This window comes from Macrosteles quadrilineatus, unplaced genomic scaffold, assembly GCF_028750875.1.
Source record: "Macrosteles quadrilineatus isolate MER2022 unplaced genomic scaffold, UCM_ALF_1.0 Scaffold_1__1_contigs__length_201487025, whole genome shotgun sequence".
In the NCBI taxonomy this organism is placed as follows: Eukaryota; Metazoa; Arthropoda; class Insecta; order Hemiptera; family Cicadellidae; genus Macrosteles; species Macrosteles quadrilineatus.
In genome coordinates this window covers 126,320,894-126,338,181 of record NW_026542594.1, presented here as the reverse complement: position 1 = coordinate 126,338,181, position 17,288 = coordinate 126,320,894, and the positions used below count along the sequence as shown (strand labels likewise).

Below are 17,288 nucleotides of genomic sequence, written 5' to 3'. Positions count from 1 at the left end.
CGCTTTACACCTTTAACCCAAATTTCATCAAAATCGGACAAAAATTACTCAAGTTATCGCGTTCACGGACGTATATATATATATATAAGTCTATATATATATATATATATATATACATATATAAAAATTTGAATGAATGGTGTTTTTGGCCTCTGGGGACATCAAAATGAAAAAGTAAATTGGTCCTGGGTCTAGGTCTTACCGTGCCACCTACGGTAATAGCTACTTCCCTATAGGGAAATTCGCTAATAAACTCTGTAAGAGAGAACAAACCATGAGCCATATAAATCCATCAGAAAATGAATCCAAAGCACTATGGCAAGTAATAAATAATAATAACCAACAAACAACACCCGATTCAGCGTAATTGTGAAGGAGAAATAATAGACAATCCACAAAAAATAGCCACTTGTTTCACACTTTTGGTTCCACATTTCGAAATTTCGTGAAACCTGTTATTTTTTTTACTTCTCATGATGGCAAATGTCTGCAATAATGACTTGGATAACGTTATTCGTTAATTCACCATAAAAAATGAAATTTTTGTGCAAAACTGTTAACTTTATGAAAAATAAGACATCAAGACAAATACTTTACAAATATTATTTAGTAAATCATTGAATACAAAGGAAGTTATCACAGGCTTAACTAACCTGACTTAAATGTTATTTGTGGAACTTCTCATCTTGGGCTTGAGTATTTGTAAAAAGTTGAGAAGTTACTAAATAACTCGAAACTTGAATATTTTAAAGCTCCTAGAAATGAAATTCATTTAATGACTAAAACAATGATACACCATACTTTAGTATGACATAATCTCTTGTAGTTTTGTACTGCTTCAACATGTGATGAGTTTTCTTCTTTGAATCATTCTTATAGTGGCTTTAATTGGTATTTTATCAGGTCCCAAGCTTACATAATCTGCAGTAATCTATAGCCAAATGTTTTTCCAAAGTATTAAGAAAAAGTTAATAAATAATAATTTTAAAACTTAAAAAAAAAATCAATAAGACTGAAACTGCCAGGCTTTGGTGAAGCAGTTGTGAAAAGTGACAGCATGTAAATAGTTGTTCAAACCCTTCCTCCACAATGTGTGGATCTTGTGCTCGAAGTCAGCTGATTTTATGGCTGTAAAATCATCATTGTCCTGTAAAAACTATACTTCTAGCACCAATTTAAGCTTTGGTGGAAGTTGAAAAATGCCGTTTTTACAGTGTGGATATAATTTCAATTTGTTTGTTTGCATGATTGATTTGAGTGGCTATTTTCAGAAACTACTCTACAACGGAATTTGAAATTGAAGGACCCCATCTTTTCTTTGGAGAAAGTCTTTTTTACATTGGGAACATAGTCGACTATCTGCTTAGTAATGATTTCCTGAACATCCTGACTAGAATAACTGGAGCTACTTATGCAGTGTTTGGACGTAAGTTGATTTTAAACTTAATTGAATTGAGTGATAGAAATTACAAATCAAAGAAATTATTTTTATAAGATAAAGTAATTCAATAAATTATTCGCTAGGGAACGAATAATGATTTTATTCTACTGTTTGTTTGAATAGTGCTGAAAGTCTTTTTGTTCTGCTCCATCAGTTATCTGTTAAAGTCTTATTTTCAGACAGGTTTTGATGTTACTCGTACCTTGTTTGTATACTGTAGAATCTTGGTCTGCAATATCTTTGAATCAGCTGATGATTCGGATGGCTTTCAGGCCTTACCTTACAGCAATCCATTTAAAACATCAGTCAATATCTTTGCCAATTCAACGATACAATCATCTTTCAAGTTTGTTTTAATTATGTAGGCTACATACAAGTGCTTTGCTTTATTTAATCAACAATTTATAAATGTTAAAAAAGAAAACAGTAACAGTGACTTAAACCCTGAGTGGGGCGTTTTTTCGAGGATGCATATTAGACTTGCAAATTTATTTTTTTTATTGAAGCCTGTGGAAAAGTTAAGTTATATTTTTATAGTTATAATGGAACCTGTATCCTGAAAACTGGCCCTCTTTCTATCTGGGAACTGGCCAATGGTTAAGGCCCGGGCCATTTCCAGGTAGACCAAGGCCCCACTAGAAAAACAGGCCATGACGTCACACTTGTGGGTAGATTCCCATATCCCATATGTTTTTCGTAAATAAGCTGGCTGTTTACGTCTGGCAACTTTAGTACAACTATCCACTACTGAGACATGGTGTTGTGCAGCCCGCACTGCAGCATGGCCTGTTTTTCTAGTGGGGCCTTGGGTAGACGGAGGGGCGGTCAGGAGCCAGTTTTATGATACATATTATAGTCTTATTGTAAAGTTTTTTTTCTTAATGTAATTATATGAAGAATAAAGGAGACTTCTTTGGTACAAGAAACACAAAACTATACACAAAAAGTGAAATATTACACTCTAAATGGCATTATTTTTAAACAAGGCAGTTTTGATTTTGGAAGAAATTTGACTTCTAATGATATCTGTGTCAGTGGTATAATTATTAATGGACCTGGAGACATCTCTCCAAGTCCCAACTATAACCTATTGTATGTAAGCCTACTATTATAACAAAAATCCTTAAAATGCCTTATGCTATATTTTACATCCTTGTTTTTGCAGCATATGTTCCACCATCTGCAATGGTTGAGGTGCAGAGGTGGAAGCAAGGGAATTATACCCTTCTATGTGACAATGATATAGAAAGAGATCAAACTTCTATTGAAGTGACAGTTGTCTTTCATCTGAAGAAGGACCTTATCAATTCCTATGAAGAAAACGGACTGGTTACACGGACAAGAAAATACCCAAAAGTAGGCAACTATTATAAGATGTGTGTCTTTTGAATGGCCAGGTCCCCTTAGCAACTCCAAATTACAAACAAATTGTTTGTAGAAATTTCTTGTGTAAATTTTTTCCGTCTAAAATTTAAATGAAATTTCATATATTGACAAGAATGAGTTAAGTCAGGTGATCAAGTATTTTCCCTTACATGGTAAGGGAAAAGCAAATTATATTAAGTTAATTTTTATAACCAAACAGCTTGAACAAATTGCTTACTATTAGGGGTCTGCGGTACAGAAAATTTAAGGTCGGTACGGTTCGGTACGGTACAATATTTTGTACCTCGGTTCTCGGTACAAAATCGGTACAGTACGCGGCTACCCGTATTTTTGCGGTTTTCTGCTCAGAACTGTATTCAAACCATTATTTTAAACTTTAATACATGACATTACTATGAAAATGGATAGTATCCTACATTCATGGTTTTTTAACAACAATTACTGTACCACACATTATTAAAACAAAACCTTTTACTACTGCGAGGATTGTGTCAATAAAAATCACAGTTAAGCTAAAGGCTTTACCTATTTTACTCTGAGATACTTTGAATAGCCATGATAAAAGTGGTTTTAAAAATAGGATAAGAATTTTTAGGAATAAACATGTTCGAAACATTTATTGACAAGATAATTTCACACAACTGGTAAATTATTTCCAACCAACACAATGTCTAGTTGTTTTTTAAATTTTTTAAAACATATAAAAGCATTTAGTATGATGACAGTGTAGTTGCCAGCTGTTCACAGCAGACGACAATGAAAAACTGGAGGTTATGATGAAGTAATGGCAAAGAGCATCTTTTTTTATCAGCTTCAAAACTAGTTATAAGATGGATACAACTCTTGCAAAGTTTTTTTCTGAAACTAAAATTTGGATTATCACAGAGTAAGATTATTGTCTTACTTAATTTACAAAGTGTCTTACAAAGTTAACATCCACAATATCAATCATATCAATCATTAGTTTATCTCAGGCTCAATCCAATTTTCTTAGTATATTTTAAAGCTCTTCCAAAGAATCAAAAGACCCAGACCTAGACGTAATTATTTAGGATGGCCTATATAAATTGATTAGGTTACAACGAGGGTGGCAAAATCACTATCTAGTTCATAAGATTTAGATCGCATAAAGTACCTTCAACACAATAAAAAAATACAGGAACCTAAAAAAACATTTAAGCCTTAAACAGCCACATCTAACAATATAAGACAAGATACAGAACATGCAATGACATAATTAGAGACCGAGTAGGCTTGAATAACGGAAAAAAGTTATGCAAACAACAACAACTTTGCTTGTGGTTTCCTCAATAGAAAGATAAAATATCTATAACAAATATTTTAACTTATAAAATAAGATTGTAGATTAGTTACAAGTTTAATATGTAGTCATAAACAGTTTTATGGCAGTAGGCAATGACCAGCGGCAAATTTAACATTCACGAAAATACTGACTGAGTTAGAGATCATTTAACAGTCATCATAAAACTATTATTTTTATGATAAAATAGAATTGGGAAAAGTAGTAAAGAAATAAAAGTGATAAAACTCAACAGTTCTTGGAAGTACTTCAATACAACAATTATTGTCGTGATAAAATGTTAATGGATTTGGGACTGCTAATGGGTTTTTTATTGCATCATCACCCAAGTAATAAATTATAAAGATCGTAAACAAACATCTGATAAGACTTTTATGTGCTCGGAACCAACTGTCATTGACTAAGATAGTAAACTGAAAGTAATTTATTATTATAATAGGCTGTACCGAACCGAATTTGTACCATGTAAAATGCTGAACCAAACCGATGGCGGTAATTAAGCTTGTACCGTACCGTACTGACTTTTTCGTTGCACCGCAGACCCCTACTTACTATCTGTTTCTTGTTTCTTCCAATTCCTAAAATTTCCTCCTATTTTTTTTTTTTATCAAAATTAGGGATGGACGGGATTGTATTTTTAGTTCGGGACGGGACGGGACGGGATTTTTATTTCCTTCCCAATTTTCGGGACGGGACGGGACGGGATTTTTTTCTGTGCATAAAAAGAAAGTACTGTATTGCAGTTAGACATACGAAATCAATTTTTACCATTTTTGGCACTGATCTATAAAAGCCAAAAAATTGGTAACAATTTACAGGTACCTATAGTAACTTGTGACTCGCGGGTCACGGGGTGATCGTCTGTATGACTCAAGGTCACGGCGCGATATTCGTCATGACTCACGGTCACGGCGCGATCGTCGTCATGACTCGCGGTCACGGCGCGATCGTCGGTATGACTCTGCGGTCACGGGGTTATCGTCGGTATGACTCCTCGGTCACGGGGTTATCGTCGGTATGACTCCTCGGTCACGGGGTTATCGTCAGTATGACTCCGCGGTCACGGGGTTATCGTAGGTATGACTCCGCGGTCACGGCATGATAATCGGTATGACTCGCGATCACGGCTCGATGGTCAGCATGACTCCGCGGTCACGGCGCGATCGTCGTCATAACTCGCGGTCACGGCGCGATCGTCGGTATGACTCGCGGTCACGGCGCGATCGTCGGTATGACTCCGCGGTCACGGGGTTATCGTCGGTATGACTCGCGGTCACGGCGCGATCGTCGGTATGACTCGCGGTCACGGCGCGATCGTCGGTATGACTCGCGGTCACGGCGCGATCGTCGGTATGACTCCGCGGTCACGGGGTTATCGTCGGTATGACTCGCGGTCACGGCGCGATCGTCGGTATGACTCGCGGTCACGTCGCGATCGTCGGTATGACTCGCGATCACGTCGCGATCGTCGGTATGACTCGCGATCACGGCTCGATCGTCAGCATGACTCCGCGGTCACGGCGCGATCGTCGTCATGACTCGCGGTCACGGCGCGATCGTCGGTAGGACTCCGCGGTCACGGCGCGATCGTCGGTAGGACTCCGCGGTCACGGCGCAATCGTCGGTAGGACTCCGCGGTCACGGCGCGATCGTCGGTATGACTCCGTCTCCTGCGTTCGCGGACCTATCGCTCGCAATAACGGCGTTATCGGCACTCGCGAAGCGGAAAAATCACCGACGACCGGACCAAATCCCGTCCCGAAAAATTCCCGAGTCAAATGTAATCCCGTCCCGATAATCGGGAATATTTTTTTCCCGAAAAATTCCCGAAATTTCGGGACCCGTCCATCCCTAATCAAAATTCATTCCAGGAGAAGTTGAATTCAACTTTCACTAGTTAGGACAAGAATATAATTTACAAGAGATGGTAAAGACCCTATTACGTTTAAAAAAAGTGTAGCCTTTAGATTAATGTGTATAATGTAAAATGGTATAAATATGTACATAAGTAATCATCTGTTTGCAGAAAAAGTTATACAATTTCTGCCATAACATGTGATTGGGAGTGATACAAAATCAAAATTATTTGAGAATGGCACTTTTTATCAAGGATGACTTGCTATTAAAAGTCTTGTTACTGAGATCCCAAGCTTTAATTTAAATTTTCTAAACAATTTCTTACAATGATTAAACATGTCGGCTTGAGTTCCAACTAAATACACGGAATTTTCCAGCTTACAGACAGTGAAAAGAACTCAAAGATTCGCACTAAGATTCAGAGGATGCTGGCTGACCACGAATGGAAGAGTAATCGTTACCCACCAAGGAAGAGAGTTAAATTCGAGAAATTGGTAATTTGAAAATTTTCTTTTGAATGTCTCTTTCTTTTTTTTTAATTTTCTTTCTTTTTCTTTTAAATTTCTTAAATTTCTGTAACATTTTCTGTCATTCTTAGCCTTTGGTTCTTCTTAATTGTAAATTAAGCTTTAGAATTGGCAAATTCAAGTTTGCAAACAGAGGTGCCATTCTATTTTTTGGCTTGAATTAAGCATGAAATTTCAGTACTATTCACTCTTTTGTAAGGGTTACATATTACGAGTTAGCCAACATCATAACGCTTTATTCATCCAAACTAATGTTATTGGTTTAGTGTTTCTGTACCAAGTAAAAACAAATTTAACTGTATAATAACTTAATAACTAGGCTACCAGTAACCAAAGACATTTTTCAGGTTTATTTGTTTAAAGATCACTAAGATCTGAAACATATCTACATAGACTAAGTAGCTGTAAACATACCTTTTTTTTTAATATCATTAAAGAGTTGCGAGATGTTACCTAGTATTTGTCATTAAGAAATTAGGTTTGTCCTTTATGAAATGTAGCTATTTACACCGTATATAGGAGGTACCCAAACTCATTGTACTTTCCATGACAAGTTATAAGAGTGTTGTTTTATTTGCTTTTTCATCTTAATTAGTTAGTTCAATTGACTCCCCCCTAGGTGACATTGTGGTATACACAAAGGAAAAGTGACTAACACTAAAAGACAGAGTGACCAGTACTCACCCAACCTTTCACTGGCTTATAGGCCTCTGCCCTGGCCAACTGACCCCTTTCCTACCCTAGGAAGCCTACATATTAGGCCCATACTATACGGACGCTAAATGCGTCGCTTTAACGCCAAGGTTAGGGATAGGCACACTGCCAAAATCACACAAACATTGCGGACCTTGACACTGGCGTTGTGTTGTGGCTGTGCTGTTTACAACGATAACGTTTAGATAGTTTAGCTCAACATTCGTGAGTGGATAGTTGCATTGTCCTCGACTGTTGTGAATGTCTATTTTGCCTTAGTTATCTATAAATTAAATTGCTTGCTGCTGTTAGCCTCGTGCCATGCATGGCCAAAGTGTAAAACCTAGCGATAATTAATTAATTATATAGTTTATAAATACAAAATAACTGTGACTTTAAATTATACATAATGTACACTGTGAACAAAACAAGTTTTGTTTTCAAACATTAAATTTAGGCTAACTTGTTTATTAAATTTACAAATTTTAGAGTAAATATTGACATCACTTGGAGTAACTGGATATACTTGCAGCCTATTCTTTCTTAGGTAACAATAAGAATGAAATCAGATTTTAGGTAACCTCGGTCTTATACAAACAACGACTTTTCCGCGAAACATTTGAACGCAACTGCCTCTGCCTGTTTTACACAACTGTTTAGTTAGATAACGCACACGTTTGGCCAGCCCACAACCGAACCAAACAGTTTTTCAGTTTTTAACTGAGCGTTGCGTTAGCAGTCGTGCAGCTGTGAACAACGACAACTCCCTGAAACAGTTTTCGACAACTGCCAGTTCTCCACAACCGTTTAGTTGTGCAACCTCTGTCGCCACAACCGTTGTCAAACAACCATTTGCGTTTTCGTCCCACCTCTAGCCAAGGTTTAACGCATAATTAGTTTAGATTATATGTACGCAAAATGTGTCAAAGTTGTCAGTTTTTGCAACATAGCCAACAACATAGTTTTTGAACATAGAAATTCATCGTCACAGAATTTCAACTGACAACAATATGAGGAGGAATTAGGGGGTAAAAATAGCTTAGGGGCATTCCCGGGATGAGGTGCGTGAAGTGTAGAGCCGGACACGACTGCCGACACCCATTATGCATATTTATATTAAGAAAAACTACTAAGTGCAGAGGAAAACTCTGCAAGCGCCCGCTCGAGGGTTAACTAAACAAAATGGCTGCATGTTCCTTTTTTTATAGTTTTGGAAGGTGAATCAGACTATATTGACTCTCTGTTTTGTTCACTTCATGTTTATTTGCTGTAACTAATTTTAACAACATCAACGGCAAATATATCGTGCAAAAGATTCTCCACCTCCTAACCATAAATATGTGCTTTCGGCAGACCTAGCAAGATGTTTAGTCATTTAATTTACATTTGCGTTTTGCCTTTGGAGTATAGTTGGTTTTGCCTAAACCAAGCAATTTATACCTTTCTGCATTTTCAACAACTTTGTTTAAGTATGTTTTAAGGTCTGTTGACACTTGACAGTAAGAATTGTAAAGTAACTCGCTAGCATAATGATTGTTCGTTGGTTCTGCCATACTGTACGAAGATAAATGCTTCCAAAAATCTCATTAAAAAGCTTGACTGTTCGTGTTTTTAGAGAAAGCTCAATTTGAGCAGAGTAATGGAATACTTGCTAAAAATACCCGACTTGAGTACTCGCACAATGCTACTATATACTCACCAAAACTGCTACTGAGTGCAAGGCCCTCAGTGTTTACATAAACACCTTCAGCACGCCTCTTAGCTTGCAAAGTCTGACCAAATAGCATCAAACCAGCTCTCCTAGTCGTCTACCCTCCATTACAATGGTAGCTTCTCTCCAACTCCAAAGTTTTGTCTTTATCTTTTAATTCCTTGCTCAATGTCCCTTCCCACGTGTTTTGTTTTTTTCAATACCTCTCTTCTGATTCCAGCGGGATACCACTCAAATACCTCTAGCTATGTCTTGTTCTCTCTTCCGCTTGTTATGCACTGATCTCCATTTCCTTCTTTGATCAAAACTTCAATTGGGACTTGATTTGAGTGACAAATCTTATTTTTTGTATTGTTTCTGTCCACCTTACTCACAATATTCAATATTCCTTTAATTTACACATGATTCCAGCATATTCATTAGTGCATTGTTAACATGTAGTGGCTTTCAACATGTTTAATTTGTTACAGACGAAGAAATTAGCTGCCATAGCCTCTGAAAAGCTACGGAAGATAAATGAGCACCGATCAAAAATGCAAGATGTAAGTTATTGTTCTTTCTTAATAATAAATAAAAAATAAAAAAACGAGCATCTAACCGGCAGACTATTGAGACTTAGGAAACTCCCATTTACCTGGTTAGATTTTCACTCAAATGTCTCCTTAAAATTGTCAGATTTATTTTCCATTTTAATGTCTGAGTACTTGGATTTGCTGCTACACAGGGAAGGTAATAAAGTGTGTTTTGTATTGAAATGTCAATAGCGTATGAAATAAACAAATTTGTTAAATTTGATCATATTAAATCCCTAAACAAGCAAACTATAACAGTTTATCTATTATCCATTTAGAAATAACATGGGAAAATTACAGTTTTTTTGTAATTTTCTTTGTAAATTTGAGATAATTCAGATGTTTCCGAAGCTTGTTGTTGCATTTTCTCAACTTTACGTTTGTACAAGTTAGAATTGTTGGTCCAATGCTCAACCCCCAAGTGAATGGAGGACTGCACCTACTTATGGTCAGTGGGTCCCTTGGAACTAGTCGGGAGGAATACTGTAGCAAATCCACCAACCTTACCCCTATCCGCCACCCAGGGGACATGGTAATGTAAGACAACGTACTGTCTATGTAACTATTAGGCATACAACAATGCTCATTGTATGCCTAAAATGTATACTAAATTATTTGTTTTTTAGCTTAACAAAATAAAAATAGTCTGGAAAGAAATTGGAAAATGTTATGTTTCGGGGGTCAAATATCAGAAATCCTATTTCTACCCCATAAAACCCAGTTCCCTTAGTCCTATAATGCTGGTCCCAAATGCGTTCAAAAAAATGTAGGTTTACAATTTTGTACCAAATTTAATCAAAATCGGATAGGTTATATTCGAATTTTATTTTATATGAATTTGAACGGATGGTTTTTTGGTGGTCTCTGGGTACTTCAAAACGTAAAAAAGTAGATCGGTACTGGGTCTGGGTCTTATCGTGAGACTCACGGTAATAGCTTATTCCCTATATGGAAAATTTGCTAATGGGGAAATCCCGATTCTTGATTCCTATAAACCTCTGGACCTCAGGGATATCAAGGAACCGTCAGTTCTTGATACTTCGAATTCAATACCAGTTTCAGAATCTCCACCTATTCCGTTGAAATTGTAATCAATCATCTACAATTGCGTTGACGAAATAACCATCTACTCGCGCGATCTACTTACTTAATCTGGTCCTCTTTCTACCAATCGGTGTCGAGGTTACAAGGCGCTTCCATCTCTTCCTATCCGCAGTGATTGGTAGAGCCTCTCTAAGGGAGACTCCCCTTTCAGCAGAGCTTCTTCGACTCATGCGATCGTGATTTAAAATTGTGCAAACTTTACATACTTCTATGGCTTTAATACCTTGAGATTCATATTAAAAAATCAACATACGGTCAACTTTTGTAATTTACGTTTAAAGAATCAGTCAGGTGCCAATGGTTCCGGTATCGACAATCGATTTCGGTCATAAACCAGTACCGTTACAGACTTAAATAAGTCACTCTTTAATAGGCACCTTGATTCATGTTTTTTTTCTTAATGTTGTCAATATTGTTTTTGTATTTGTCTGTTTAGATTGTCTCACAGTTTATTGTGGAGGACAACCAAATGTTGATAACGGCTGGGAAGAATGACTTAGCAAAATTCTACCCGTACATCAGGAAGCCCAACAAAACATCAGAGGAAATCTGTTTCTACGCAGTTAGCGTAACCTATTTCTTGGCTGAATAATTTGTAACAAACAGTCAAAATCAATGAGTGATACCATAGACAACACAAGTAAGATCTGAAGCTTGTTTTACATAAGTCTAGTTCGTGTTGGTGACACTGGGCACTAGTGTTAATAACATTTTGGTTCTAATATATTACGACTTATTTTATAATTTGTGATTTATTTCTGGTTATATCGCCAGGGATATTTGTTACGAGTAGATTGTTTTATTTATGTTTAAATACTAACTTTCAGACCAATAATTAGATAGCATCATTGTTGTGATGGCATTATAAACAAATGTGATGTTTTTACAATTATTAGCCTTTAATAATATTTTATTGTAAAAAGAGATATGAAGGTGAGTTATATTTGTGATGTGGAAAGCGAATAGGGACCTCTTGTCGGGAATTTTCGATTTTGAGTTATATATATATTTGAACTCCTTATTAAATTCTAAATTACTTGGTGCACGTCTCATACATCTACGATTTTTTTTTTTAGTTATAGGACTTTGAAATTTCGTTATGGAAAAGGGTCATTTTGAGAAAAACCGTTTTGAAAATTACAAATACGTATAAAAATAGTTTTTTTCTTTTTTAAGAAACAATTTTGATATCAAAATAAAGCTTACAATGTCCTCTTTGGAGGCTATACCAATTTTTGTCTTAACTCACTGTAGTTTCCATTTAAATAATTGTTTTATCAAAGCATGTCATAAAAATCACCCTTCAGAAAAGGAACCTCTTGTCGGCCCTATGTTATTTCTCCATATCTTACCTCATAAAGGTACCTCTTGTCGGGACCAAAAATTTGTGAGATATTTGTTCTCCGTAAACTGAATTTGTAGATCTATAAATTTCCACTAGAATGCAGGACAATTAATCTTTTGGGCTAAAGTCTGTTTATAAAGTGAAAGATAAGAGGTCCCATTTCTCAGACCGTGCAGAGGCTAACAAAATGATTTATTTCGACCTTTTACATCTTCAATTCGATATTTTAACCGATACTGTCCTGTTCTATGTTGAGGTATAACAATCAATAAAACACCAAATTTCGATATTTTCAACCTTAATTACTTATATCGGCCGTACTGAAAATTTTGCATCGCCGACAAGAGGTCCCTTTTCGCTTTCCACATCACATCTAATGAAGTTCCTACTTCTGATATGCTTTGCAAAGTGTATGTGCAAACTAGCAAAATCAGTATTTAATATTATTGTTTTTGTTAATACCATCGTTCATATAAACCAGTATACAAACAACTGTTTGCAAATTAAATAGAGCTTTGGTAAAAAACGTAAATAGCTTATACAAAATACATGACCTTTTGTGGTAAAAAATGGGTTTAGGCCAGTATTTTTAGGATTCTGTGATGGACAGGTTAACAGTAGGCTTATCTTACCTTACAGACAAAAATATTTGAAAACGCTCAAATAAACATATAAACACAACAAAACTTATTAAATACTTTGGTTAAGAAAACAGAATAAAATATAAAATACAAATCAAATTGTTCACAAATGACATGACTAAATGAAACAGAGTGGTATACAAACCATAGACGTTTCGTAACATTTAACTGGCTGCATAGCGTAACATGATCCTGGCTACCAAAACGGCTGGTCTTAGCCTTTTACTAAAGCTACATAGATCACCTCACTATATTCCAGTGATGGTTGAAACCATAAATTTTGAATCTCAAAACCGAAACGGAAATTTAAAAATTCAAATCTCAAATCCCAAAACTGATACGAAAACTTTTTTATTTGCTCAGTCAAGGCTACAAAAAAATTAAGGTGATAATAAAATGTTTATTATCCAATCAAAACTGAAAGAAATTGGACCCAGACCCTGACATACTAATTGTTTGAATATGTGGCTTGTAAAATAAACCTTAGAATCATATATTCACAAACACTAAAATAAATTAAACCTCTTAAACTTACATAAATATAAATATTAGATCTAGATCTATTAAAAACATTCAGTGGTCAATATTTATTTGGTTTAGTTAATACCGATGAGAAACTGTATGGTAAGTAAGCTGTTCCTGTATTAATATTTATGATACCTATTGCAGTTTATACTCTATATTACTTGTTACATCAGTGTTACTGATGATTTGTTTGCTCCTTTTGCAGCCAGCTTGAGTGTAAGAGAAAAAAATGATGCCAAAAAATTTCAGCAATTTCAAAATTAGAATTTCCAAAATCTTTTATTTAGAATATTTTGAATCTTAAAACTTGAAACCGAAACTTTTCCAAAGTTTTTATGGTTTTGAGATTCAGTTTTGACACATCACCACTCTATTTTACACTCATCCTTTTCTCATATTTGTTTAAATACGCACTTAGGTGGCATCCCACCTCAATTAATCGATAATTTAGAATATGATTTATAATATTTCAGCAGTTACAACAAACCAAACATTGATAGATTTGCAAAACTTATGAATTTCTTATTTCTTCTTTAATCATTGTATTGTAAGTATTTTTGTAATTTATGATACCACCAGTGCCTTAAGGCAGTTATATTAAAAGATTTAAAAGACTGTTAGGGTTTAATGATTACACTAGTTAGTTAATAATAGTTCACAAGTGCCAAAATAATTTTTTACCGTGCCACCATTGGTAAAAAATCAAATAGAAAAATGATGCTCAAATTTGTTTACTGAACATCTTATATTCATTGATGTTAGATTTTAAAACTATTAGTTCTTAAAAAATGTGTCTACATCAAACCACAAGAATAACTGTTTCAAGAAAAAAACTGTTAAGTAGCTATACAGTAAAACCTCACTAACTCAACAGTCAACGGCTGACGGAGTGCACGCAAAACATTTGAACATTTAGTCTGAATTGTTGAATATTCAACATTTTTTAAAAAGATTTTTTACTCAAATATGTAAAAATACATGTAAGTACAGTAGTATGTTTATATGTAAAAATTAGTCTGTTATGTGTTAATTATATTAAAACCCATCAAAAATTTCAATGTTCTGGACTGGATAACTAGACAACCCCCAAACTCGACCATCTCTGGGTCCACATATCTTTGAGTTAAAGAGGTTTTTCTGTATGTTAAAATTATTTCTTTGTTACATCAAATAACTGTTTTGAAGTATGTGGCCCGGTTTAAGTTTCTACCCTGTCCACCTATATTATTATTTAGAAGATAGTTTTTGTGTTAAAATTAAGCAAAAAAATTGTTTATGTTTTGTTTTATTGTTATAAAGAGTATGTTTTAGTCACTTGTTTTACTGTTAGTTAATGACAGTATGCTGTAAGTTCCATAGCTATGCTACAGTTACCTATTGTTATTTTTTTAACTCCAATAAACTAAGTGTTCATAAAATAAACTATTGTTCTTGATGTTCCCTGATTTTTTCTCTATTTCTAATCTTTAAGTAGAAATTGATTGTTGAATAGGATATAAAGAAATAATATTCAATGCTCAGTATTTTGAAAAAAACTGTGAGTTCAAATAAGTTTTATGCTAAAATATTTTGAAAAAATGATTTAGTGTCAAATAAGTTGCCTTGACAAATATAAATATAGCATTATAAATCTTGATTAATCATTACTACTGTTAAAAGTTCTTTTTAAAATTTGGCATCAATATGTTTTTATATATTCATTATATTCAATAAGTATTGTAAGACTTTAACGACAAAACAACTAGTCCAGTGAATAGAGGTCTGTTAACTTACAAACGGTCCGGTACTTCTAATTTTTTTTATATGTTGTTTAGGATGGTAAGTAGGTGTTAAAAATGCAAAATAAAAGAATGGGTAAATTTTAGTGATGTGACGAGTTGAGTTGGCGAGTCGAGTTGACTCGAGTCATCTCATTCACAACTCGAGTTGGTACGAACTCGTACGGGAATTGCCGAAGCTACACAAACTCGAAGCGTGACGAGTCCGACTCGCAAAACTTAAACGCTAGTGGCTCACAACCTCAAAGCAAGTCAAGAAACCGAACTCATATGGAGAAAGCCGAACCTTTACGAACTCGGGAATTAACGAGTTGACTCGGTTGACTCGCGAAACGTAAACGCTATTGGCTGAATGTGAGTTGAGCCGACTCGCCAAACTATAACCCTATTGGCTGCGCTGCAAGTCGACCTGAACTCGACCGATGGAAGCCGAAGTTTCATGATGATACCGAGTTGAGTCTGACTCGAGTTGACATAGTCCTGACTCGAGTCAAGAAAATACTCGACTCGTCACACCACTAGTCAATTTGTTTGCTTTTGTGACTTTTAGCTGTAATTCTCAGTTAATAATACCCCACAGCAAACCTGCAGACTAAGCGAATTTCCATCTACTGGGTGGAATTCCACTAAATTATTCCCTCAAAATTGTTAGATTTATTTCCTATTTAAATATCATTAATTTTAATGAGTACTTAGGTTTGCTGCTACAGGAAAGAAAATAGGGATTTTCAATTAAAATATCAATAGCTTAGTATGAAGTAAACCAAATTTCATAAAAATATGTCCATAGACAAGCAAGCTACTGTACAATAGTTTATTTATTCTCCATGAGATAAACATTGTAATTTTAAATTCAAAATTTTTTATAATATCTCCGTAGCAGTTAGGCATAAAACAATGCTTCAGTATACTAAATTATTTTGAGCTCTACAAAATGGTTTGGAAAGAAATTGCAAAATTTTATACCACAGGGTGAAAAATTAGAAAACCCCACTTTTATCCCATTAAACCCCCACTCCCATAGTCCAAACATGCTGGTTCGCAAACTCGTTCGAATAAATGTAGGTTTACACGTTTATACCAAGTTTCATCAAAATTAGATAATTTTTGCTCGAGTTTTTTATTTTAAATAAATAAATGAATCTTAAAAAATGTACTTGCTGTGTTGGTGGGTTGTTTGAAATTTAACAACTTCTCTCACCAGTGGATTTTGTAAGGGAAAGGGAATATATATAACTTCTTGATCAGCATTGTACGTTTTATTAAATTTACGGAAAGTAAATAACACCTAAAACATATACAGGGTGATTGGTACTCAGTGTGACAGAAATTTTTTGGTGTAAGTACAAAGTAAATGCAGTGTGATGATGCATATCAAATGTTCCAAGTCTAAAAATAGCTTCCCAAAGAATTATTTGATGATTTTCAAAAATAACCATGGTTTTAAACTTAATACAGCGATTTCTCAATTACCTGTATATGGATTTGAGTAGAAAATGTCATTTTCGTGTTCTATATTAGATTTTGAACAAGAATAATAGAAAATGACGATGATCAGTTGTAAAAACTCTATTGGAAGTAGATTCAAAGATAAAAATAAGATGTTTGAAAAAAATTTAAAAAAACAATGGTCTATTGCATTTTTCACACCCTGTATACAAGAAAGTGTCGGAATATGTAAAAAATTAAAAAACTGTGCCGTTTTATAAGCCGTTCTTGACACACCAAACAATGAGTAAACATATTGTTGTTTTTACATAACAATTGCTAGGGAAAAGTGAAAAATGCTTTATAAAGTAAAATACAGTCCTTATTTAATACAGTAGTAAACATAGGGAATAAACAGTACTGTACATTACAATGGAAACAATTACGGTGCGTATAATATCAATAAATACAGTATCCAATGAAGAACTACACTGTTCTGTCTATAGAGTACAGCGCAATGAGACGTTTGGATTAGTGGACGTTCGGATTACGGGGGTTCGGTTTAAAGAGGTTCTACTGTATATATAGTTAACGCGGAGGAGGGAGAATTGTGCATTTTGCATTTTTAACACCTACTTATCATCCTAGACAACATATAAAAAATTTAGAATTACTGGACCGTATGTAAGTTAACCCCCCTATTTTCATCTCTATTTACTGGACTAAACCTTATATTTTGGTATCCCTGTTTTCTTTACTTCATTGCCTAACACTGATATGTGTCATTGCATTGTTATCAACAAGGTTTAGTTTTTTTGATAAATTTATTGTAAATAGGGATGGATGAGATTGGACTTTTAGTTCGAGACGAGGCAGGATTTTTTATGTCTCATAAAATTTTGAGATGAGATCGAGACAGGATTTCCCTTCTCATACATAAAGGAAAATGCAAACAATTC

The 17,288-nt window shown here is 34.8% G+C and overlaps 1 protein-coding gene across 2 annotated transcripts in view; it reads left to right on the top strand.

The window, feature by feature from the left end:
* LOC128984499 (prolyl 3-hydroxylase sudestada1-like) overlaps positions 1–14,536 on the top strand; it is a 64,673-nt gene extending 50,137 nt beyond the window's left edge. For both annotated transcript variants that reach the window (XM_054403835.1, XM_054403829.1), the window contains 5 exons: positions 1,272–1,426; positions 2,607–2,797; positions 6,383–6,499; positions 9,407–9,478; positions 11,049–14,536. In XM_054403835.1, the coding sequence (XP_054259810.1) occupies positions 1,272–1,426; positions 2,607–2,797; positions 6,383–6,499; positions 9,407–9,478; positions 11,049–11,204 (691 nt within the window). In that variant the 3' untranslated portion in view covers positions 11,205–14,536. The remainder of the gene's footprint in view (positions 1–1,271; positions 1,427–2,606; positions 2,798–6,382; positions 6,500–9,406; positions 9,479–11,048) is intronic.
* The last annotated feature ends 2,752 nt before the right edge of the window (positions 14,537–17,288 follow it).